Source organism: Gorilla gorilla, chromosome 10 (genome assembly GCF_029281585.2).
Source record: "Gorilla gorilla gorilla isolate KB3781 chromosome 10, NHGRI_mGorGor1-v2.1_pri, whole genome shotgun sequence".
Taxonomy (NCBI): domain Eukaryota; kingdom Metazoa; phylum Chordata; class Mammalia; order Primates; family Hominidae; genus Gorilla; species Gorilla gorilla.
Genome location: NC_073234.2, coordinates 114,085,859 through 114,106,261, shown reverse-complemented (window position 1 = coordinate 114,106,261; position 20,403 = coordinate 114,085,859). Strand labels below are relative to the sequence as shown.

The following is a 20,403-nucleotide window of genomic DNA, read 5'->3' as shown; positions in this document are numbered from 1 at the left end:
GTAAATGGGATCCACACTTAACCCTGCAAGCTGTAGCAGGAAACTGATAATGTAATATAACAAAGTGTGTAGTATAAAGCCTCTTATAGTGTTCAGTTTTCAGTAAAAAGTAATCATCAGGCCGGGCGCGGTGGCTCACGCCTGTAATCCCAGCACTTTGGGAGGCCAAGGCGGGCGGATCACAAGGTCAGGAGATCGACACCATCCTGGCTAACATGGTGAAACCCCGTCTCTACTAAAAATACAAAAAATTAGCCAGGCGCGGTGGCGGGCGCCTGTAGTCCCAGCTACTTGGGAGGCTGAGGCAGGAGAATGGCATGAACCCAGGAGTCGGAGCTTGCAGTGAGCCGAGATAGCGCCACTGCAGTTCAACCTGGGCGAAAGAGCGAGACTCCGTCTCAAAAAAACAAACAAACAAACAAAAAAATTAATCATCATTCTAGTTACTATGTAAGACAACTAAGCAGTCTATGCCATATAACAACAAACAAAAGAAATAAATTACCTAATGAAACTTCACTGGGATTTTGACTTTTTAGAAGTACTAATGTCCTTTGGCATTTCCTTTGTATGTTATCAAAGCACTGATTAGAATCCCCAGAGGTCCAGAGAGTTTATCTTATTTTAAAGTTCTTTAATAGGTATTTCTACCTCTGGCTTAGAAAACAGAAACTCATTATTATTTCCTTTTACTCCATGTAGCTCTGACTTTAGAACTGCCCTCAGTGGCCACCTCCAAGTCTGACTCAGAGTCAGAGTAGACACTACAGAGTGAATTAACTGTTGGTTAAGCCACAAGTCCAATCTATCAAGAGGTAGATTTTTACAAGGTCTCAAATTTAGTCTGGACATTCCATAGCCCTCTTCAGGAGTAGGTGAAAACTTCAGGAAAACACCCAAGGCAAATTTCTTGCCCACTGCACCTAGCTAGATCCAGTACTCCAGATTTAACCCCTTTGAAAAAGGGTTAAAGTAAGGTCTCTCTTCCACATATCAGTGATAACCCCCCCAAGCCTTCAGTTTCTCTTGAATTCTATATTAGTATAAATGCTCCTGCTAGAAGCCAAATTTAGGAACAAGGGAATACTTAACAAAGATAAAAATTACTCTCTGGCGGGGCACAGTGGCTCATGCCTATAATCTCAGCACTTGGGGAGTCAAAGGCAGGCAGATCACTTGAGGCCAGAAGTTCAATACCAGCCTGACCAACATGGCAAAACTCTGTCTCTACCAAAACTACAAAAATTAGCTGGGCATGGTGGTGCACACCTGTGATCTCAGCTACTCAAGAGGCTGAGGCATAAGAATCAATTGAATCCTGGAGGCAGAGATTGCAGTGAGCCGAGATTGCACCACTGCACTCCAGTCTGGGTGTCAGAGCAAGACTCTGCCTCAAAATAAATAAGTAAAAATTACTCTGTTTACTTTTCTCTATTTATGTTTTTAGACCAGTAACCTAATTATTAGTTTGTTCATCCATCTGGTTTTCCACTGAATATATAAGCCAGTTCATAAGCAAATTAAAAAAATTGGGGTTGCATTTTAAAATTGTATCTTACAACAGAAATCCCCAAGTTTGTGCAGCAACACTCCTAATCACAATGCACTCAAAGATTTCAACTGATATTTAACCCATGGACTTGTCTATTAATGGCAGACAAACTCACTAATTTGTCATTGCTTTTCCCCACTGCCTGTTTAATCCTGAGGCGATCAACCTAGGCAATTTTGCTGGTGTTTAAAAATAAAGAATTTTCAGGCCAGGCACAGTGGCTCATACCTATAATCCTAACACTTTGGAAGGTTGTGGCAGGAGGATCACTTGAGCCCAGGAATTGGAGTTTACAGTGAGCTATAATCATGCCACTGCCCTCCAGCCTGGGCCACAGAGCAAAATCCTGTCTCTTTAAAAAAAAGTAAAGAATTTTCAGATAGTGTTAATTTACAAAGGATCAAGTTAGTAGATCAACAGGTGAGAGTCCTTTAACTCTACTTACTCTGGTCTCATGATTATGGAAAAATAAAATGAATTCTGTTGTGATTACAACTCAAGAGGAAAAGATTTTCCTACCTTCACTTTTTTATCCACTGAGCAGGTTGCTATAAATCTGTCATCTGTAGAGAATGCACAACAAAGCACTTCATCCTCATGAGCCTTGACTTCTAAAAGTTTCTCTCCTGTTTCAGCTTTGAACACCTGCACAAGTAACAATAAAATATTTTTTATAATAAACTGCTTAACTATAGGTCATCATTCAATAAAAATCTTTAAGTGAGTTTAATCATTGTCATTTTGCAAAACAGAAAGGAACCTTGGCAAAGCTACTCCCAAAATCAGAATTTCTGTCAGAATGTGTATGCCTTCACATAACTAGAGAACTATTCACTGTTACATGTTTGTAAATATCAACAAAAATGTTACAGGATCTTTGGGGTGTTGATTTTCTGGCCAGAAACTTCTGTGGCCGGTGGCGCCTTTGCCCAAGTTTTGCTTGGGCCCACTGGTCTTGTTTCACCCACTTGGCCTGACAGGCTGCATTCAGCTCACACTACCAGCCTGGGTCCCAAGCCTGCCAAGGGGGAGTCAGGCATGGAACAGCGAGGCGTGCGTGTGTGAGTGAGCGTGGGGTCCAGCCACTGCGCACAGACGTGCTGACTGCTGCAGCGGGGCAGGCAGCTCCAGGTGCCAGCACGGGCGCTGACTCTCTGTGTGAGGCTGCGGCTGGACCAGGCACACCACAAGCAGCTTACACGCTGGCACTGGGGAACACGGTGGTGCCCAGAAGCTTGGAGATGCCAGGAACCGCGGGGCCCCAAAGAGGGAGTCACAGCCCTAGCTTGGGGAGCTCCCAAGTCTGGGCTCCCCGAAGGGCCGCAGCTTTTCTTTACTTATCTTCACTCGCAATGTGGCAAGCAAGGGGCATGTCTCAGCCCTGTTTGTGTTACAGCTCTTTTAGCCTCACCATTCAGTGGGATCCCAAGTTCTTGTCCTACAACCAGGAAGAATGTGGTACGCTGACAGGTGGAAGGTGAGCAAGACAAACAGGAGCTTTATTGAGCGATAAAATAGCTCAATAAACCTGCGGGGGGCAGCTCCTTTCCACAGCTTAGGAGAGGGTAGCTCCACTCTGCTAGGCAAGTCCTCCTGACAAGTGTTCAGCTATCAGCAGAGAGGGTAGCTCCTCTCTGCAGCTGGTCCTCCTGTCATCTGCACAGCTGTCAGCAAACAGGGGGCGCTAGAGTGGGTTGCTCCTCTCTGCAGCTGGTTGTCCCAGTGTCTGCTCAGCACTGGCTAAGCCCGGGGCTTTTATGGGCTTCAGAAGGGAGGAAGTACATGCCAACTGGTCCATGGGCAGACATGGGCAAGCCTGCAAAAGGCACTACAAGTTCCCACTCCAGTCCATTCAGTCCACACCGGCAGCCCAGCCCCTAGTCTTCAGGCCCCTTGTGGCCTGAAGGTGGGGCCTCATTGGTGACCCGCCCCCTTCCACCCAGGAACCTGTCTGCCTCCTGCTGCCATGAATGGCACCCAGGCTGTAGGTGCCAAGGGGAGCCTGCAGGCCAGTATCAAACTGCCCTCAGCACCCCCTCAGCTTCCCTCCTATGCTCATCAGCACCCAAAGTCCAGAGGGGGCCGAGGTGGCAGGGGGCTGGCATGTCAGCACTGCCCCAAGCATGTGCACATCTGGCCGGGCTGCAACAGCACCCAGGCTCAGCCCCAGCTTTGCTCTGAGATCAGAGTGGGTGCCAACAGTAGGGAGAAGCCAGGCAGCGGGAGCAGGCACTTCCAAGCCTACAAGGGCAGGGGGTCCTTCCAGGGACCCCAAGAGTACAGGGATGCCTGAGTCTGCAGCCACAGCTTGGGCAGCTACAGCTGCACCAGGGGGAAGGGGTCCTGCCTGCTCTGTGGAGCCGGAGGCCCGAGCCTGCAGCTGTGGTTTGGGCGGCTACAGCTACACCCAGGAGGGCAGGGCTCTGGCCTGCTCCATGGAGCGGGTTCCCAGGTCCACAGCTGTGGCTTGGGCGGCTACAGCAGGAACCAGGAGCTCCTGCCCCAATTCAGAAGGGGTGGGGCTCCTGCTTGTCCCCAGCTACCGCCAGCTCCACAGAGCATGCAGCCCCAGCTGCGCCTCCCTGCTGCAGCCAGCATGATGGCGGCAGCCACTCCAGGCAGCCCGCTGCTGCCATCAAAAAGAAGTGTCAGAGCACAGCTTCAGCTCTTGAGACTATTTTGGCAAATTCTTAACAATCAAATAAAACATTTCATTTAATATGCATTCTCTCTGGTACTCAAAAGCCAAGATTAATAAAATTAGTAATTAAGTACACATATAGACATAAGCTATGGAGTCATAATCTTGCAAAGACTAAAAGTATCCTAAATACAAGTTTTAACTAATTTCATCATGTTCTCTGCAAAATCAAAAGGCAGAACACAAACATAAAGAAAAGTACTTATTCATATTTTCTGAAAACAAAGGGAATCTTAAAGGAAATTCTTTAAAACAACTTAGGAAATAGTCTAGTCCAGTTCCTATTTACAAGAAAAAAACCTATGCCTAAGACTTTGATAAAATAGGTATTTTCCTAATCACTGTTTTTTAATCACAGCCCTACTCCCTGTGCTATGAAGCCCTATGTCTTCTAACAATTATTTCCTCACTACCCTTAGCTGACAAATGGATGGCTGGGAACTGACTGGCAGGGTAAAGGGCACTTCCTTACCACCTGTAAGTTAAGAATTAGGAAAACATGTAACTGTATCTTTTAAATCTCTAGAGAAACCTTTAATAAAATGTTCAAGAGAGCTGGATTTCTCTGTTATTTCTAAGTTGCAATTTTCTTGAATTTTAGGATTTAAACATATTCTGATCTGCACAAAACTGGATACATGCCACTTTGCATTTTTCTCAGAGATGTGTTTTACCTGTAAGGTTTTATCAGCTCCACAAGAAGCTATTCTCTGACCATCCTCAGAAAAGCAGGCATGGTAAACAGCATCTGTGTGGGGGCGGACAACTAAGCGGGAAAGATTCGTGATGTTTTTTTTGTTTCTAAATACAGGGAAAAAATGAACAGAAATTAAATAAATGAGAGTAAAAGTAACTATTTTCTTTCAGTACTAAAATAAACTGTCTTTTAACATGGTTATGTTCCCCAAAATACAAAATTCTTAAAATCAAATTACTAACATGCAAATGACAGCACAGATCACCAAAAGAAAAAAAATAACAAAAGTAGCATTTGTAAGAGAAATGTTACCCTTTATCAAGCAACCTGTCACGTGTTACAAATGTCACTGAGTTGGAAGAAATCTAATTAATCAAATTAATCAAATCTAGTTAATCAACATGTCACTTTCCATTTTCCTTTGATACATTAATAGTGATACATGTGCAGATAAGTCATTATGTAAGGATACCTTCAAAAATTCTCCATCTCTTTTTTAAAATAAAAATCATAGCAAAATGCTCATTTCCTAACTGAAGGAAACGCCCACCATTATAATGATGTACTTTAAAGCTACTCTTCTCAGCCAGGCGCAGTGGCTCATGCCTGTAATCCTAGCACTTTGGGAGGCCAAGGTGGGTGGATCACCTGAGGTCAGGAGTTCAAGACCAGCCTGGCCAACATGGCGAAACGCCGTCTCTACTAAAGATAAAAATTAGCTGGGTGTGGTGGCACGTGCCTGTAATCCCAGCTACTTGGGAGGCTGAGGCAGGAGAATCACTTGAACCTGGGAGATGGGAGGTTGCAGTGAGCCAAGATCGCGCCACTGCACTCCAGCCTGGGCGACACAGCAAGACTCCATTTCAAAAAAAAAAAAAACTGCTTCTCTCAAACTACAATTATTGAGACATACCAAAAAGATAAAGCAACATCATATTCTTTGTATCTCAATCTAATGAATATCAACTATTCCACCAGTATAGATACTATATTACTGCTCATAGTATCTAAAGTATAAAGGGGCCAGGCATGGTAGTTCACACCTGTAATCCCAGGACTTTGGGAGGACGAGGCGGGCAGATCACTTGAGGTCAGGAGTTCGAGATGAGCTTGGCCAACGTGGTGAAACCCCATCTCTACTAAAAATACAAAAATTAGCAGGCATGGTGGCACACGCCTGTAATCCTAGCTACTCAGGAGGCTGAGGTATGAGAATCGCTTGAACCCTGGAGGTGGAGGTTGCAGTGAGCCAAGATCATACCACTGCACTCCAGCCTGGGTGACTGAGGGTCTGTTTCTAAATAAATAAATAAATAATAAGGTGTAAAGGAATGTAATGTATACTTAAACCAGAAAAAACTATTAGTGCAGTGACAGAATTTCATATACATTACATCCCTGTCACTTTGAGTACAAGTAAATATGTCAAATAGTATTGTGCTTATTTTAGAAATCAAGGGTTGGCAGCCAGAGAAACCTAACCTCATTTCTAATACTTATTAGGTGTGTAAATGAGCAAATTACTTAACCTAACAAGTTTTTATTTCTTCATATGTCAAATGGAAGTAATGGTATCTATTCTAAACAGCACCCGACACATAAAGGTGCCACTACTATCATTCTTCAAAAAACTTAACCACACACAAGACAGATCAAGTGATAAAAGTGAACACAAAGGTAAATCATATTTAGATCCTGCCTACAAAGTATTACACTTTAGTAGAAGTGATAAAACAAACAAGTACAGTTGTTCCTCAGTATTGATGAGGGATTGGTTCTAGGACCCACTACAGATACCAAAATCCACAGATGCTCAAGTCTCTTACATAAAATGGTATAGGATTTGCATGTAACCCACCACATCCTCCTGTATACCCTAAATCATCTATAGATTACTCAAAATACCTAGTACAATGTAAATGCTATGTAAACAGTTGTAATACCATCGTGTTTAGGAAATAATAACAAGAAAACAGTCTGTACATGTTCAATACAAACATAACCATCTACTTTTTTTCTAATATTTTCAATCCAGGTTGGTTGAATCTATGGATGTAGAATCCACGGATACGGAGGGTCGACTGTATAATATAAGAACTAGAGTGATGACAACTAGAAGAACAGATAAGTTTAGCAAAGTTAAGAGGATTAGATTTTAAAATGTTCTTTATGTCTGCTTGATCTATCTATTCAATTCCTCAAAGCTCAGAAAGTGACTTTCATAATAAAGGATATATAGTAGATGGCCCAAAAGTACTAGATAAACAACATATGAATGAGTGAATAAATAATTTCATTGAAAACAGAAACTCAATTGAATTTAAGCTTATACCAACCTAAACCTTTCTATAGTAAACACCAAAAAAGTTTCTAGTACTCAAATAAAGCATTCTTTGAATATGGACTGGTCAAACACAATTTAAAAATAAGCTATAAATAGCTAACCATTCTATGAGAGAACATCACAAGGAGAAATGCAGTTGATGCAATGGGAGAAAACAGGAAGAAACTCAACAATTCATAAGAGAACAAGAACTAAACCTATGCCCTTTGATCAGACCAAGTATTAAGATTCTATTTCAGCCACTAACTAAAACATGAATTCATTCAATCTTCCATAAATTTATACTGAATACAGACCAGAAAAATGCTAAATGCTATTCTTAATAACAACTAATATTTATTGAGCACTTTCTATGAACTGGGTGCTGTTCTAAGTACTATATGTATGTCTATACGTTTATATACATATATACACTAATTTAATCCTCACAACAATGCTATAAAATACTACCATTAGGCAAAAGAAGTTAAATAACTTTCCCCTTACGATACACAACTAATAAATAGCAGAGCTGGGACTCAAACCCAGGCTAGTCTAGAGCCAGGGTATGTTATTTTAACCTCCAAACTATTCTATACTTAAGAACACATGGACTAGTATGAGAGAAAACCAAGTAAACAGATAATCACTATAAAGTGTGACAAATGCTATGATATGGGGCAAACAGTTCTCTCAAATACAGACAGATCTAATCTAGCTTCAGTAAGTTAGGGGGCTGCTTCTGAGAGAGAGAGAGAGACCTCCACTTCACTAGAAAGTATTAAGGAATGGTCAACTCTGGAAAGTGGGAAGGTAGGAGGGAAATGGCTAGTCTTTGACTTTTCATCTTACATCCTATTACTATTGTTTTTTGTCTTAATCAGGAACATGTATTATTTAAAATAAAACCTGCTGGGTGTGGGGGCTCATGCCTGTAATCCAAGAATTTTGGGAGGTCAAGGAAGGAGGATCAATTGTGTCCAGGAATTTGAGATCAGCTTGGGCAACATAGTGAGACCTTATCTCCACAAAAAAATAAAAAATTAGGCATGGTAATATGTGCCTGTAGTCTCAGCTACTCAGGAGGTTGAAGCAGGAGGGTTGCTTGAGCCCAAGAGGTCAAGGCTACAGTGAGCAGTGATCATACCACTGCACTCAACCTAAGTGACAAAGTGAGGTCCTGCCTCAAAAAAAATAAATAAATAAAACCAACAAAAATTAAACATATTTTAACTTAAAAAAAAATTTTAATTCTCTCAGATACCATTCTCTCCTTCATGGAACCCTCCCTTGAATTCCTCATTTTTCCAAGCCAATTACTTATCAGTTCTATCTCTACTTATACATAGTTCTGTTGTTACACTCATCGCATTATATTGTAATTATTTGCTTAAACTCCTTTCTTCACTACGAGATTTTGAACTCCTTAGGGGAAAGACCTCACATCTAGTAACAGTGCTTAGCACAGTAGAGAAACTCGAATGCTAGTGCTTAGCACAGTACAGAAACTCAAACGCTTCTTGAACTAAACTGAATCAAGAAAATCACCTACAGTAGTCTGACTTATTTGGAAAGAGGGCCTAATGCCATAAAGATCACAGATACCAACCTGGACTTCTATTTAGATATAAATTATACATAGGAAAAGAGAGCCACTCATATTTATTATTTCAAGCTGTAAGGGAAGCATGACATATGGAAAGAGCATGCAAAATAAAGCCAGGCAGACCCAAGGGTTTTTTTTTGTTTTTTGAGACAGAGCTTCACTTTGTTGCCCAGGCTGGAGCGCAGTGGCACAATCTCGGCTCACTGCAGTCTCTGCCTCCCGGGTTCAAACAATTCACCACATCCAGCTAATTTTTGTATTTTTAGTAAAGATGGGTTTCACCATGTTGACCAGGCTGGTCTCAAACTCCTGACCTCAGGTGATCCGCCCGCCTCGGCCTCCCAAATTGCTGGGATTCCAGGCATGAGCCACCATGCCCAGCCACAAGACCCAAGGTTTAAATCCCATTCAGCAAGTCACATGAACTTAGCCAAGTCCAAATCTTTCTGTGCCTCAATTTTCTCATTTGTACAATCAGAGGTCAATTTTAGGTACTTAAATTTTTATAAGGTAAATAAAATTTAGGCCGGGTGCAGTGGCTCACACCTGTAATCCCAACACTTTGGGAGGCCGAGGCGGGTGGATCACCTGAGGTCTGGAGTTCGAGACCAGCCTGACCAACATGGAGAAACCCTGTCTCTACTAAAAAAAAATACAAAATCGGCCGGGCGTGGTGGCATATGCCTGTAATTCCAGCTACTTGGGAGGCTGAGGCAGGAGAATGGCTTGAACCCAGGAGGCAGAGGTTGCTGTGAGCCGAGATCGTGCCATTGAACTCCAGCCTGGGCGACAAGAGTGAAACTCCGTCTCAAAAAAAATAAAATAAAATAAAATAAAAATAAAATTTACCTTATAAACTTGTTTTGAAGATTAAATAGAATAACTTGATTATGTAGCATTATAACAGGCATTAAAAAGATGGTATTAATAGCTATCCTTTTTATAAGCTGACAAGATTAAGGTAAGAGCAAAAGAGACTCCTCTAAGAGAGAATAATCAGGGTTCAGTGGGCATTTAATAAGGACTATATGTGCAAAGGAAAGTGCAAATTACTTTACAGCCATTATCTCATTTACATCTTCACAGAAGGCCAGGCGTGGTGGCTCATGCCTGTAGTCCCAGCACTTTGGGAGGCCGAGGCATGCAGATCACTTGAGGTCAGGAGTTTGAGACCAGCCTGGCCAACATGACGAAACCCCATCTCCACTAAAAATATAAAAACTAGCCAGGCATGGTGGTGGGCACCTATAATCCCAGCTACTTTGGAGGCTGAGGCAGGAGAATCGTTGGAATCCGGGAGGCAGAGGTTGCAGTGAGCCAAGATCACACCACTGCACTCCAGCCTTGGCAACATAGTGAGACTCTGTCTCAAAAATAAATAAATAAATAAATAAAATCTTCATGGAAATAGCACTTATTTCAAAGGATTGTTATCTCCATTTTACATATGAGAGAAAAACCTGTAACTTGTTCAAAGTCACAGAATTATTAGGTTTTAGAACTGAGGCTCAAACCCAGTTCTGTGGCTCCAAAGTCCATGCTCCTCACCACTATACTAAATTACAGTAAGTCAAGCACTTAGTACTGAATACTTAGGATAATTTGTCCAAATGCCTTACAGGCATCTATTTATATGGATTCTTTGAAAATACAATCATTTTCTCCTATGCTTACTTCTCTAGAACTTTTCAATAAGTAAGAATGCTTATTAAAAGTTCCAGCCCTTTTGAAAGTAGTTAAATCCTCCTGGAGTGATCATATTCACCACCTGAAAAATAATGACATAGTTAGCGCACCACTCCCTTTGGTTTCTCTCCTAACCTACTTACATCCATTCCAGGTAAAGCATTCCATTATCGACCTCCTGCTTGGCCTGCAGCTTAGCTTGCTGATAAACTTCTGAAGTTTCCGGCTCACAGAGACCCAGTTGTACAATATTAGGAAATGGCTGTCGTCCAAGAAGGTGTCCATTTAAAGATAAAAACTCCTGAAAATTCTCACTGACTGCACAATCCTACAAATAAACTGAAATCTCTTAGAAACACAATCAGAGCCACGATCTGACATTTTTCCGTTTCTGTGATCTTGCCACTTTAAAAGCTTAAATGAAATATTCTTTATATGAACTAAAATGGAACAGCCAACCATTAAGTAACAAATATATAGTAATCCTCTTCTGACTTTTAAACATAGGGTAAAAATCTCATTATCAAACACATTTCTTAATACATTCTTTTTTTAAAAAAACCACTGAACATCTTATTTTCCCAGCTTTTAAACTTCAATCCTACCTACTTTCCCAGTAGGGTAGGAAGCAAATTAATTAGAATAACCAAAAATCAAAGGAGGGAAATTATCTTCACCCCTTCTATTCTCTTCACCCCTTCTATTCTGCCCATTCCCATCATTAAATCTAGAATTAAATGTAAAAAAAAATGAGATTCCTTTAAGCACTAATTTTTCATGTTAATATATATACCTTTTCATCTAGTATATGTCTGTATTCCACAAATTCATGAATCAGATGAGCAGGGCCTACAAGTTCTGTTTTTGCTTTAATCCAATCCAGGGAAAACATTAAAGCACAAAGTTCCTTTAAAAAACAAAAAGTAGTATCAGCAGCACTGTTAGAGAGAAAAAAATTTTAGGTATAACATCATTAACCTCACACTGCTAAGAGAAACAGTAAATATCTAGAATTTAAAGGATGCAAAAGCTAGTGAGAAAGAACACATCCATAGTTCCAAAGAAACATAAAATGGGCCTCATACTTCAGCTCCAAATAAACTCCAGTTGGTTAAAAATTTAAATAGAAAATAGAAAACATTAAAAATACTAGAAAATAAAAATAAATATTTTTGTAAGCTTGTAGTGAAGGAAATCTTTGTAAACATGACCCCAAAGCAAAATATCAAAAAAGAAAAACTGCACTTAACTATATAAAAGTGTATTTAACTACATAAAAATTCAAATCTTCAATACAGTAGAAAGCAATATAAATTAAACTCAAGACCAAAGAAGTTTTAAAAAAATATTTATTTGTAACACATATGATAGATCAGGGCTTCAGTCCTTATTTTTACAGAAAATTATTTTTTATAGAAAATTCTAATAAAACAGTAAGAAAAAGAAAAACACTTCAAGAGAAAAAACAGGTAAAGGAGGTAAAAGCAAACAAAGGATGGGAGCCACAATTCACAAAACGAAAAGCACAGATGGCCAAAATCTCACCGGTAATCAAAGTAGAACAAGAAAAATTTACCATTTTTAAAGTATCAGATTTCTAAAGACTAAAGAAGTAACAAGAATATTAGCTGGGGCTGAGCACAGTGGCTCACACCTGTAATCCCAGCACTTTGAGAGGCTGAAGAGGGTGGATTACTCGAGCCCAGGGGTCAAGATCAGCCTGGGCAACACAGTGAAACCTCAACTCTACAAAACATACAAAAATTAGCCGGGTGTGCACACCCGTGGTCCCAGCTACTCAGGAGGCTGAGGTGGAAGGATCACCTGAGCCCAGGAAGTGGTGGTTGCAGTGATTTCAGCTGAAATCATGCCACTATACTCCAGCCTGGGCAACAGAGTGACATCCTGGTGAGATCCTGTCAAAGAAAGGGCAAGGGCAGGAAAAGGGGAGGGCAGGAAGAGGGGAGGGGAGGGGAGGGGAGGGGAGGAGAGGAGAGGGGAGGGGAGGAGAGGAGAGGAGAGGAGAGGAGAGGAGAGGAGGTGATTAGCTAGAATCAGAGGAAATGAACAGTTTCAACCACTGTTGGTAGGCATGTAAAACAGGGTACCCTTCTGGAGAGCAGTCTGGCAATCTGTATTAAAATTTAAACTGCACATACTATTTGACCCCGAAATTCCACTTATAAAAAAGTATCCTAAGAAAATAACCAGATGAATATGCTTAAACAATCTAATTGTCCATCAACCAACTGGCCATTCATAATGTAGCTATGCAATGAAATAATATGCAGCTTTAAAAATCATGTCACTCTATATAAATGACATGAAAAGATGACCATTCAATGTAACTAAATGGTAAAAAGCAATATATGAGACTATTTCTATTATGATCCCATTTGGTTTTAAGGGACAAGTATGTTTATAGAAGCAGCAAAATGATCTAGAAAACTATACACAAGAGCATTAGTAATGGTTGTGATCTCTGTTTTCTTTTTCATCGTTTTTTTCTGTTTTTCCAATGAAAATCAACCATTACCTTTAAAGTCAGAAAAAAGGCTAAAGAGAAACTGAATCCTGCCACACTATCATACATGTCAAAAGCTTTAAAAAGATGCATTGGCTCAGTAATTCTACTTCTCGGAATTTGCCAAGGAAACAACATAGGTACAAAGATAAACAAGAATGCTCATTACATCATAAGGACCAAAAAAACTGAAAACCTAAATGTTCGATAACTAGAGTTTGGTTAAGTAAATTAGGGCACAAATATTTATTGGAATACCATCATTCCAATATACATTATTAAATGTAAATACATTTTGCTAGATAAAAAACAAACTACAACAATTTACTATGTATCATAACCAAGAAATAACATACCTGAGCATAGAAAATTTACTGAAAGTACATATGGTTTTCCAAATGTAAACATTTTTAGTAGCTACTTGGTAGTCATGACTTCAATCAAATACCATCTATGTGCTAATAATTCCCTATTTTCATCTTTCATCTATAATTCTCCCCAGAATTCTAGACTCATATATCTAACTGCCTATTCAATATTTCCAGCCAGATGTCTTAATAGGTATATCAGACTTAATATATCCAAAATGAGTTCTTAACCATCCCCATTCTCTGCAGGAAAAAGCTTGTTCTCCCAAAGACCCCTGTTTCAGTTCATGGACTCCGTTCTTTCCACTGGGGTTTGAGTCATCTTTGATTCTTGGAGTCATCTTTGATTCTTCTCTTTCTCTTATAATGCATACCAAACCCATAAGCAAATTATGATGATTCTACCCCTCTATCATCACTTTCTTTCCCCTTCCATGCTCTGTCCTTCTTCTGAGCACTTAACTACCCAATGAAATATAATAAATTTGTTTAATGTCTGCCTCCTCCCAGAACATAAACTCGTGAGAGCAAAGACTTTGTGCCTGTGCTTTATCCTCTTAATGAAGAGCAATATACATAACAAGCACTCAATAAATATTTATTGAATCAATGAATATACTTTTCCACTATCCATTTCCTCTCAAAGCTTACAAAACAAATCCATACTGCCCAAAAAGGAAAGCTACTAGTAAGAAGAGGATTAATTCTGAGGTGGTTCATTTACTAGTTACTAAGGTACCTTTTCTAATCACTACAGGTAAAAACAAAAATAATTACGCAAGCTATAATCCCATTTTTACTAATAAAAAATTATACTAATAAAACAATACATGTTTATGAACAGGACAGCAAAGCAAAATACCAAACAACGACGACAACAACAGTGGTAAATTTAACTACATAAAAATTCAAATCTTCAGCCAGCCGCGGTGGCTCATGCCTGTACTCCTAACACTTTGGGAGGCTGAAGCGAGTGGATCACTTGAGCTCACGTCGAGCTCAGGAGTTTGAGACCAGCCTGAGCAACATAGTGAAACCCCATCTCCACCAAAAATACAAAAATATTAGCCAGGCATGGTGGCATGTGCCTATAGTCCCAGCTACATGGGGGGCTGAAGTGGGAGGATCACTTGAGCCCAGGAGGTGAGGTTGTAATGAGCTGAGACTGTGCCACTGCACTCCAGCCTGAGAAACAAAGTGAGACCCTGTCTCAAAAAAAAAAAAAAAAAAATCAAATGGAAAGCAATATGAACAAAATTCCAGACAAAAAATAACAGAAAACAGCACTTATTTGTAATACATATGGAAAAAGGGAAGTCAGATAAAAGAATTTTTAAATGGGTCATCTTACCTTGTGCATCTTGGCGCTGGCCATGTGATAGGCCAGAAAGTTGTACCAATACATACAGTCTTCCTGATCTGGTGAAAGAGTATGCGGCTGGTGATATCTCTGAAACTGAGTGATTATCTTCTTATGTAGATCCTGCAACCCAATGAAACGTTTCAGAAGCCAGAAACAATTTTATAACCTAAGCATCACAGTAACTTCAGCTTCCAAAGCTATTAAGAATGTACAGAGAGGCCGGGCTCGGTGGCTGACACCTGTAATCCCAGCACTTTGGGAGGCCAAGGTAGGAGGATCACTTGAGGCCAGGACTTCAAGACTAGCCTGGGCAACACAGAGAGATATCCCTATATTTAATTTTTTTACAAAAAATAAAAAATAAAAAAAATCAGTCAGGTGTGGTGGCATGTGCCTGCAGACCCAGCTACTCGGGAATTAGCTACTCAGGACCAATCGAGCCCAGGAGTTTAAGGTTGCAGTGAGCCACTGCATGCCAGCCTGGGCAACACAGTAAGACCCTGTCTCAAAAAAAAAAAAAAATACATATATATATATATACAGAGAATCTCCCCACAAAATAATGACTTTACAGTGCAGAAACCTGGCAGATACCACTTTAAACAAATTATCAACATTAACATCACCCATAATAAAACATATCAACACCAGGAGTCTGGGAATAGTGGCTCATACCTACAATCTCAGCACTTTGGGAGGCCAAGACAGGTGGATCACTTGAGCCCAGGAGTTCAAGAACAGCCCGGGCAACATGGCAAAACACTATCTCTACAAAAAATTTTTTAAAAACCACCAAGTACTCTCAGCCTATGACGCCACTGAGAAAGATACAACATCATTGGTATTCTTGCCAAATATCTATAACTTCAATCTAGTCAGGAAAAACATCACACAAAACCAAATTTGGGTATACTGTACAAAATTACTAGCCAGTACTCTTCAAAGGTGACAAGGCCATGAAAGATAAAGACTGATAAATTTTCACAGATTTGAGGAGACAGAAAAAAATGACAAGTAGGGAAACAAGACAATCATATGCAATACGGGATCCTAAATTGGCCTGGACCACAAAAAGAACACGTAGGTTAGTGAACAGTATTGTATCAATGTTAATTTTCTGGCTTTAACAACTGTACTATGGTTATATAAAATGTTAATATTAGGGGAAGCTAGGTGAAGGACTTATGCACAGAAACTATCTACTATTTTGTAAATTTTCAATAAATCTAAAATTATTTCAAAGGAAAAAGGAAAAAAAAAAGTAAACCAAGATGCAAGTACCTGAAGCTGGCTGCAATTCTTCTCTGTAAGAAAATCTACTTGAAGATCATGTAAATAATAACGAAACGACTTTCCATTCCGATCACAGAATAAAAGAGACTTATTTACAAACTCCTGCAGTATGTCTTCAACTTCTTCAGTTTCCATGTCCCAGAGAATACATAACACCTAGGAATCATTGTAAGTATTTAATATGCCACAAAAGTACAAAGACCAGGACTGTAGATAGATATTATCACACACACACAAAAACGGTATCTTAAAGCCCTGAGTAAGAATGTCTCCATTTCTTAAGAAGAAACTCAACTACTCCTCAAGATAGAAAAGAGAAAGAGAAGTCAGACGCTTCTTCAGCTGCACTAGAACCACAGAAATAGGTTAACTCCTGAGTTCAACACAAAGCCCTTAATGGAAGCTAACAGCAGAGGGACTTCTACACCCAACACCCCACCACCTCAGTCCCCTGGGTCTTATCCTTCCAAGGTTCTCTGTAACAACATGCTCAGTACTATATCAAAGCTTACATGCAATAAATACCCAATGATGAGGATCGTTGATCCCATTACCTTTGTAGGCACCTTAACGTCCTTCTGAAGGATGGAAAGATCTGTGTAATAATCTTTGATGTCTTCTCTGAGCATTTCAACACTTATAGACATGGCTTCATCTAGAGCCTCATAATCATAAGACGAAGATTTCCTTATTCTCTTAAACTGCTTATTCTGAAGCTGTTTGAGGTAGTACTCCCAGCGATTGGGAAAATCACGTAAAAGTGCACCAATTAAAGATACTACAAGGGGAGAGCCTTAAAAAAAAAAAGAAGTCACTGTGCTAATACCATCCTATTTTGTCACTAATAAGAATCAACTTACTTACATTACTAAGAAACAATTTCTGCTGCATGTTATCAAAAGCCTTAAGTATTTATCACTCTTGACTTCACTTCTAGATATTTATTCCAAAAAAATTAGAAATAAGAAACATTTCATTTAATAAGTTCCTGATTATCTTTATTAAGTCAAAATAACATAGATCAAATCTGGCTAAGATGTCATTACAAAAATATATATATATATATATGCGCCAGTCTGAGCAACCTAATGAGACCTTGTCTCTACTAAAAATAAAAATTAGAAAAATCAGCCAGGTGTGGTGGTGTGTGCCTATAGTGCCGGCTACTTAGGAGGCTGAGGTGGGAGGATTGCTTCAGCCCACGAGGTTGAGGCTACAGTGAGCCATGACAGCACCACTGCATCCTAGCCTGAGGAACAGTGTGAGACTCTGTCTTAAAGAAAAAGAAAAGAATGATTAAGTTTAAGGATATTCATCACAGCACACTTAGAATAGTGAAAAAATCTTAAACAACGTAAACAATGTCCAATAATACAGAAGTGGTTGAATAAATTAAGATATATCAGTATTATGCCACTGGTAAATTTTTTTCAAAAAAATATTTAACAACATGAGAAAATGCTCAAGATATAGAAAAAGGGTAAGATCCAGCTGGGTGTGGCGACATGTGTCTGTAGTCCTAGCACTTCGGGAGGCTGAGGTGGGAGGATTGCTTGAGGGCAGAAGTTTGAGACCTGCCTGGGCAACATAGTGAGACCCTGTCGCTACAAAAAAATTTAAAAATTACCCAGGTGTGGTGGTGGGTATCTGCAGTCCCAGCTATTCAGGAGGCTGGGGCAGGAGGATTGCTTAAGCCAAGACATTCAAGCCTGCAGTGAGCTGTGATCTTACTGCACTCCAGCCTGGCTGACAGAGCAAGACCCTGGCTCTTTAAAAAAAAAAAAGGGCAAAATCCAAAACTATGTATACATAATCTCAATTTTTTAAATCTTTGTTCTAAAAGACTGGAGGCAATACTCTCATGATGCTAATAATTATCAGGTTATGGATAATTTCTATTTTTTCTTTAGTTTCACACATTTTCAAAATGGACATGCATCACCCTTTGTAATAACTACAAATCAAGCATTTTTTCTAAGTGTAAGATTTCTTTAAAAATTAACAAAACTGGCCACGTGTGGTGGCTCACGCCTGTAATCCCAGCACTTTGGGTGGCCGAGGCAGGTGGATCACGAGGTCAGGAGTTCAAGACTACCCTGGCCAAGATGGTGAAACCCCATCTCTACTAAAACTACAAAAATTAGCTGGGTGAGGTAGCACACACCTGTAATCCCAGCTACTAGGGGGCTGAGGCGGGAGGATCACTTGAACCTGGGCAGCAGAGGTTGCAGTGAGCAGAGTTCGCACCACTGCACTCCAGCCTGGGCAACAGAGTGAGACTCAGTCTCAAAAAATAAATAAATAAAATAAATAAATAAATAAACAAATAAAACTGTGTGTCTATTTGATGGCAGAATGAAAAATAAGGTGGCCAGGTATGGTAGCTCATGCCTATAATCCCAGCACTTTGGGAGGCTGAGGCGGGCAATCACCTGAGGTCAGGAGTTCGAGACCAGCCTGACCAACATGGCGAAACCCTGTCTCTACCGAAAATACAAAAATTAGCCAGGCATGGTGGAACATGCCTGTAGTCCCAGATACTCGAGAGGCTGAGGCAGAAGAACTGCTTGAACCTGGGAGGCAGAAGTTGCAGTGAGCCGAGATCACGCCACTGTACTCCAGCCTGGACGACAGAGTGAGACTTGTCTCAAAAGAGAAAAAGAAGAAAAATAAGGTATTTCCAAGCATAACAATAATGAAAGAAATAATTTTAAGAGTTGATAGACTGTTTAAAATTTTAAGCTTCTATATGTCAAAAGAATACAACAAATAAAAGGTACACAAAAAACTGGGAAACAGGCTGGACATGGTGACTCATGCCTGTAGTCCCAGTGCTTTGGGAGGCTAAGGCAGGAGGATCATTTGAGGCAAGTAGTTCAAGACCAGCCTGGGCAACACAGTGAGATTCTATATATAAATTTTAAATTAAAAAATTGTTTTACTGGGAAATAATACTTGTAAAAATATGACAAAGAGCTAATAGTTTCTATTTTTTGAGTATTTAGAAATAAATTAAAAATACTTATATCAAAAAAGAAAAGTGAGTCAAGGATAATTTTCTTAAAGTCAAGGATAACTTCTTAAAACGTATTCAATAAACAAGTAAAAAGTTTAACTTCACTAACAAAAAATGCAAATTAAGACACCAGTTTTTACTTACCAAATTAGAACACTATTTTTATAAAATCCCAAGCAAAAACAAGTTTTAAATCTGATTCTCACTCTATTTTTAACTCTGACAGCAGAGGTCACATCTGTGTCTCACTTCTCTCACTAATGTGGTCTCTAACACACTGTGGGTAGATGGTAAATATTATTTTAATGAATAAATAAATACCATAATATCATGTATCCATTTAAGATATCAGAGAACCTACAATACTAAATCTCCCAGAAAAGTTTTTGGATGTTCATGTGCTAAATTATCATATTCATTAGCTCAATTTACAAAAGGGAAATTATATAACTCCCTATAATCTCCTCATAAACAAATAACTGTACCTTTACATTCTTTTATAATACTATGAGCTTGTTCTGGCAAATCTGCCTTCTTCATATTAACAAAAAGGGATAAAATTTCAAGTCCTTTTTCCTTTCCTAAGGAACTCTCCACAGGGACTACATATTTAGGACCTGCAAACAAAAATCACAAGACAAAGTAAGTAATTTGGTATGTCACATATTTAAATGTAATTAAATTAAATATAAAGGTACTAAAAAGTAAATGAATAATCCTTACCCATTACTGAATCTGTAACACTCTTGTCTCTGGTTGTAAGAAGAATCTGACACTGATTGTCAAAAGCTTTCAACACCCAAGAGTCCCAAACATCATCCAAGATCAACAGAGACCTAATTTAAAAAAAAAAATTAATCACTAATGACACTTATCTTAAGCTTCCTTTTAAAAAGATAATCCCACCAGTGTCTTTTAAAATCTACCAAATTAAAAATTTTTTTAAACAAATAGATGGCTAGATCTAGGAAAATGATTCTTCCTCTTTGCTATACTCTTCTCAATATGCTGATTCAAATAAGGAAAAAAAAAATTAGAGACTGCCTTCTCTTCAAACCCTAAATCAGAACATATTAAAATTACAGATCCTACCATAAAAGGTTCAGCCGTCACTTACTGAGTGCCAAAAAAAAAAAAAAAGCGACCATTACTATCCAAGTAATGGGATTTTCCAACTCAGTCTTTAAGCACCAAAACCAAACTAGAACTGAGCTCAGGTTAGCATTAGAATGAATCATACAATAATGATGATATGTGACCATTTTTTACCTATA

General features: G+C 39.4%; 1 protein-coding gene across 5 annotated transcripts in view; it reads right to left on the bottom strand.

The window, feature by feature from the left end:
* APAF1 (apoptotic peptidase activating factor 1) overlaps positions 1-20,403 on the bottom strand; it is an 89,601-nt gene that overhangs the window by 52,982 nt on the left and 16,216 nt on the right. For all 5 annotated transcript variants that reach the window (XR_008670562.2, XM_019038859.3, XM_019038860.4 and 2 more), the window contains exons 6-14: positions 19,853-19,965; positions 19,615-19,746; positions 16,668-16,906; positions 16,102-16,269; positions 14,809-14,940; positions 11,359-11,472; positions 10,709-10,893; positions 4,928-5,054; positions 2,072-2,197 (exon numbers count right to left, since the gene is read on the bottom strand). Coding sequence is in view for 4 of the 5 variants with exons in the window: in XM_019038859.3 (XP_018894404.2) it covers positions 2,072-2,197; positions 4,928-5,054; positions 10,709-10,893; positions 11,359-11,472; positions 14,809-14,940; positions 16,102-16,269; positions 16,668-16,906; positions 19,615-19,746; positions 19,853-19,965 (1,336 nt within the window). In the remaining variant the exon portion in view is untranslated. The remainder of the gene's footprint in view (positions 1-2,071; positions 2,198-4,927; positions 5,055-10,708; positions 10,894-11,358; positions 11,473-14,808; positions 14,941-16,101; positions 16,270-16,667; positions 16,907-19,614; positions 19,747-19,852; positions 19,966-20,403) is intronic.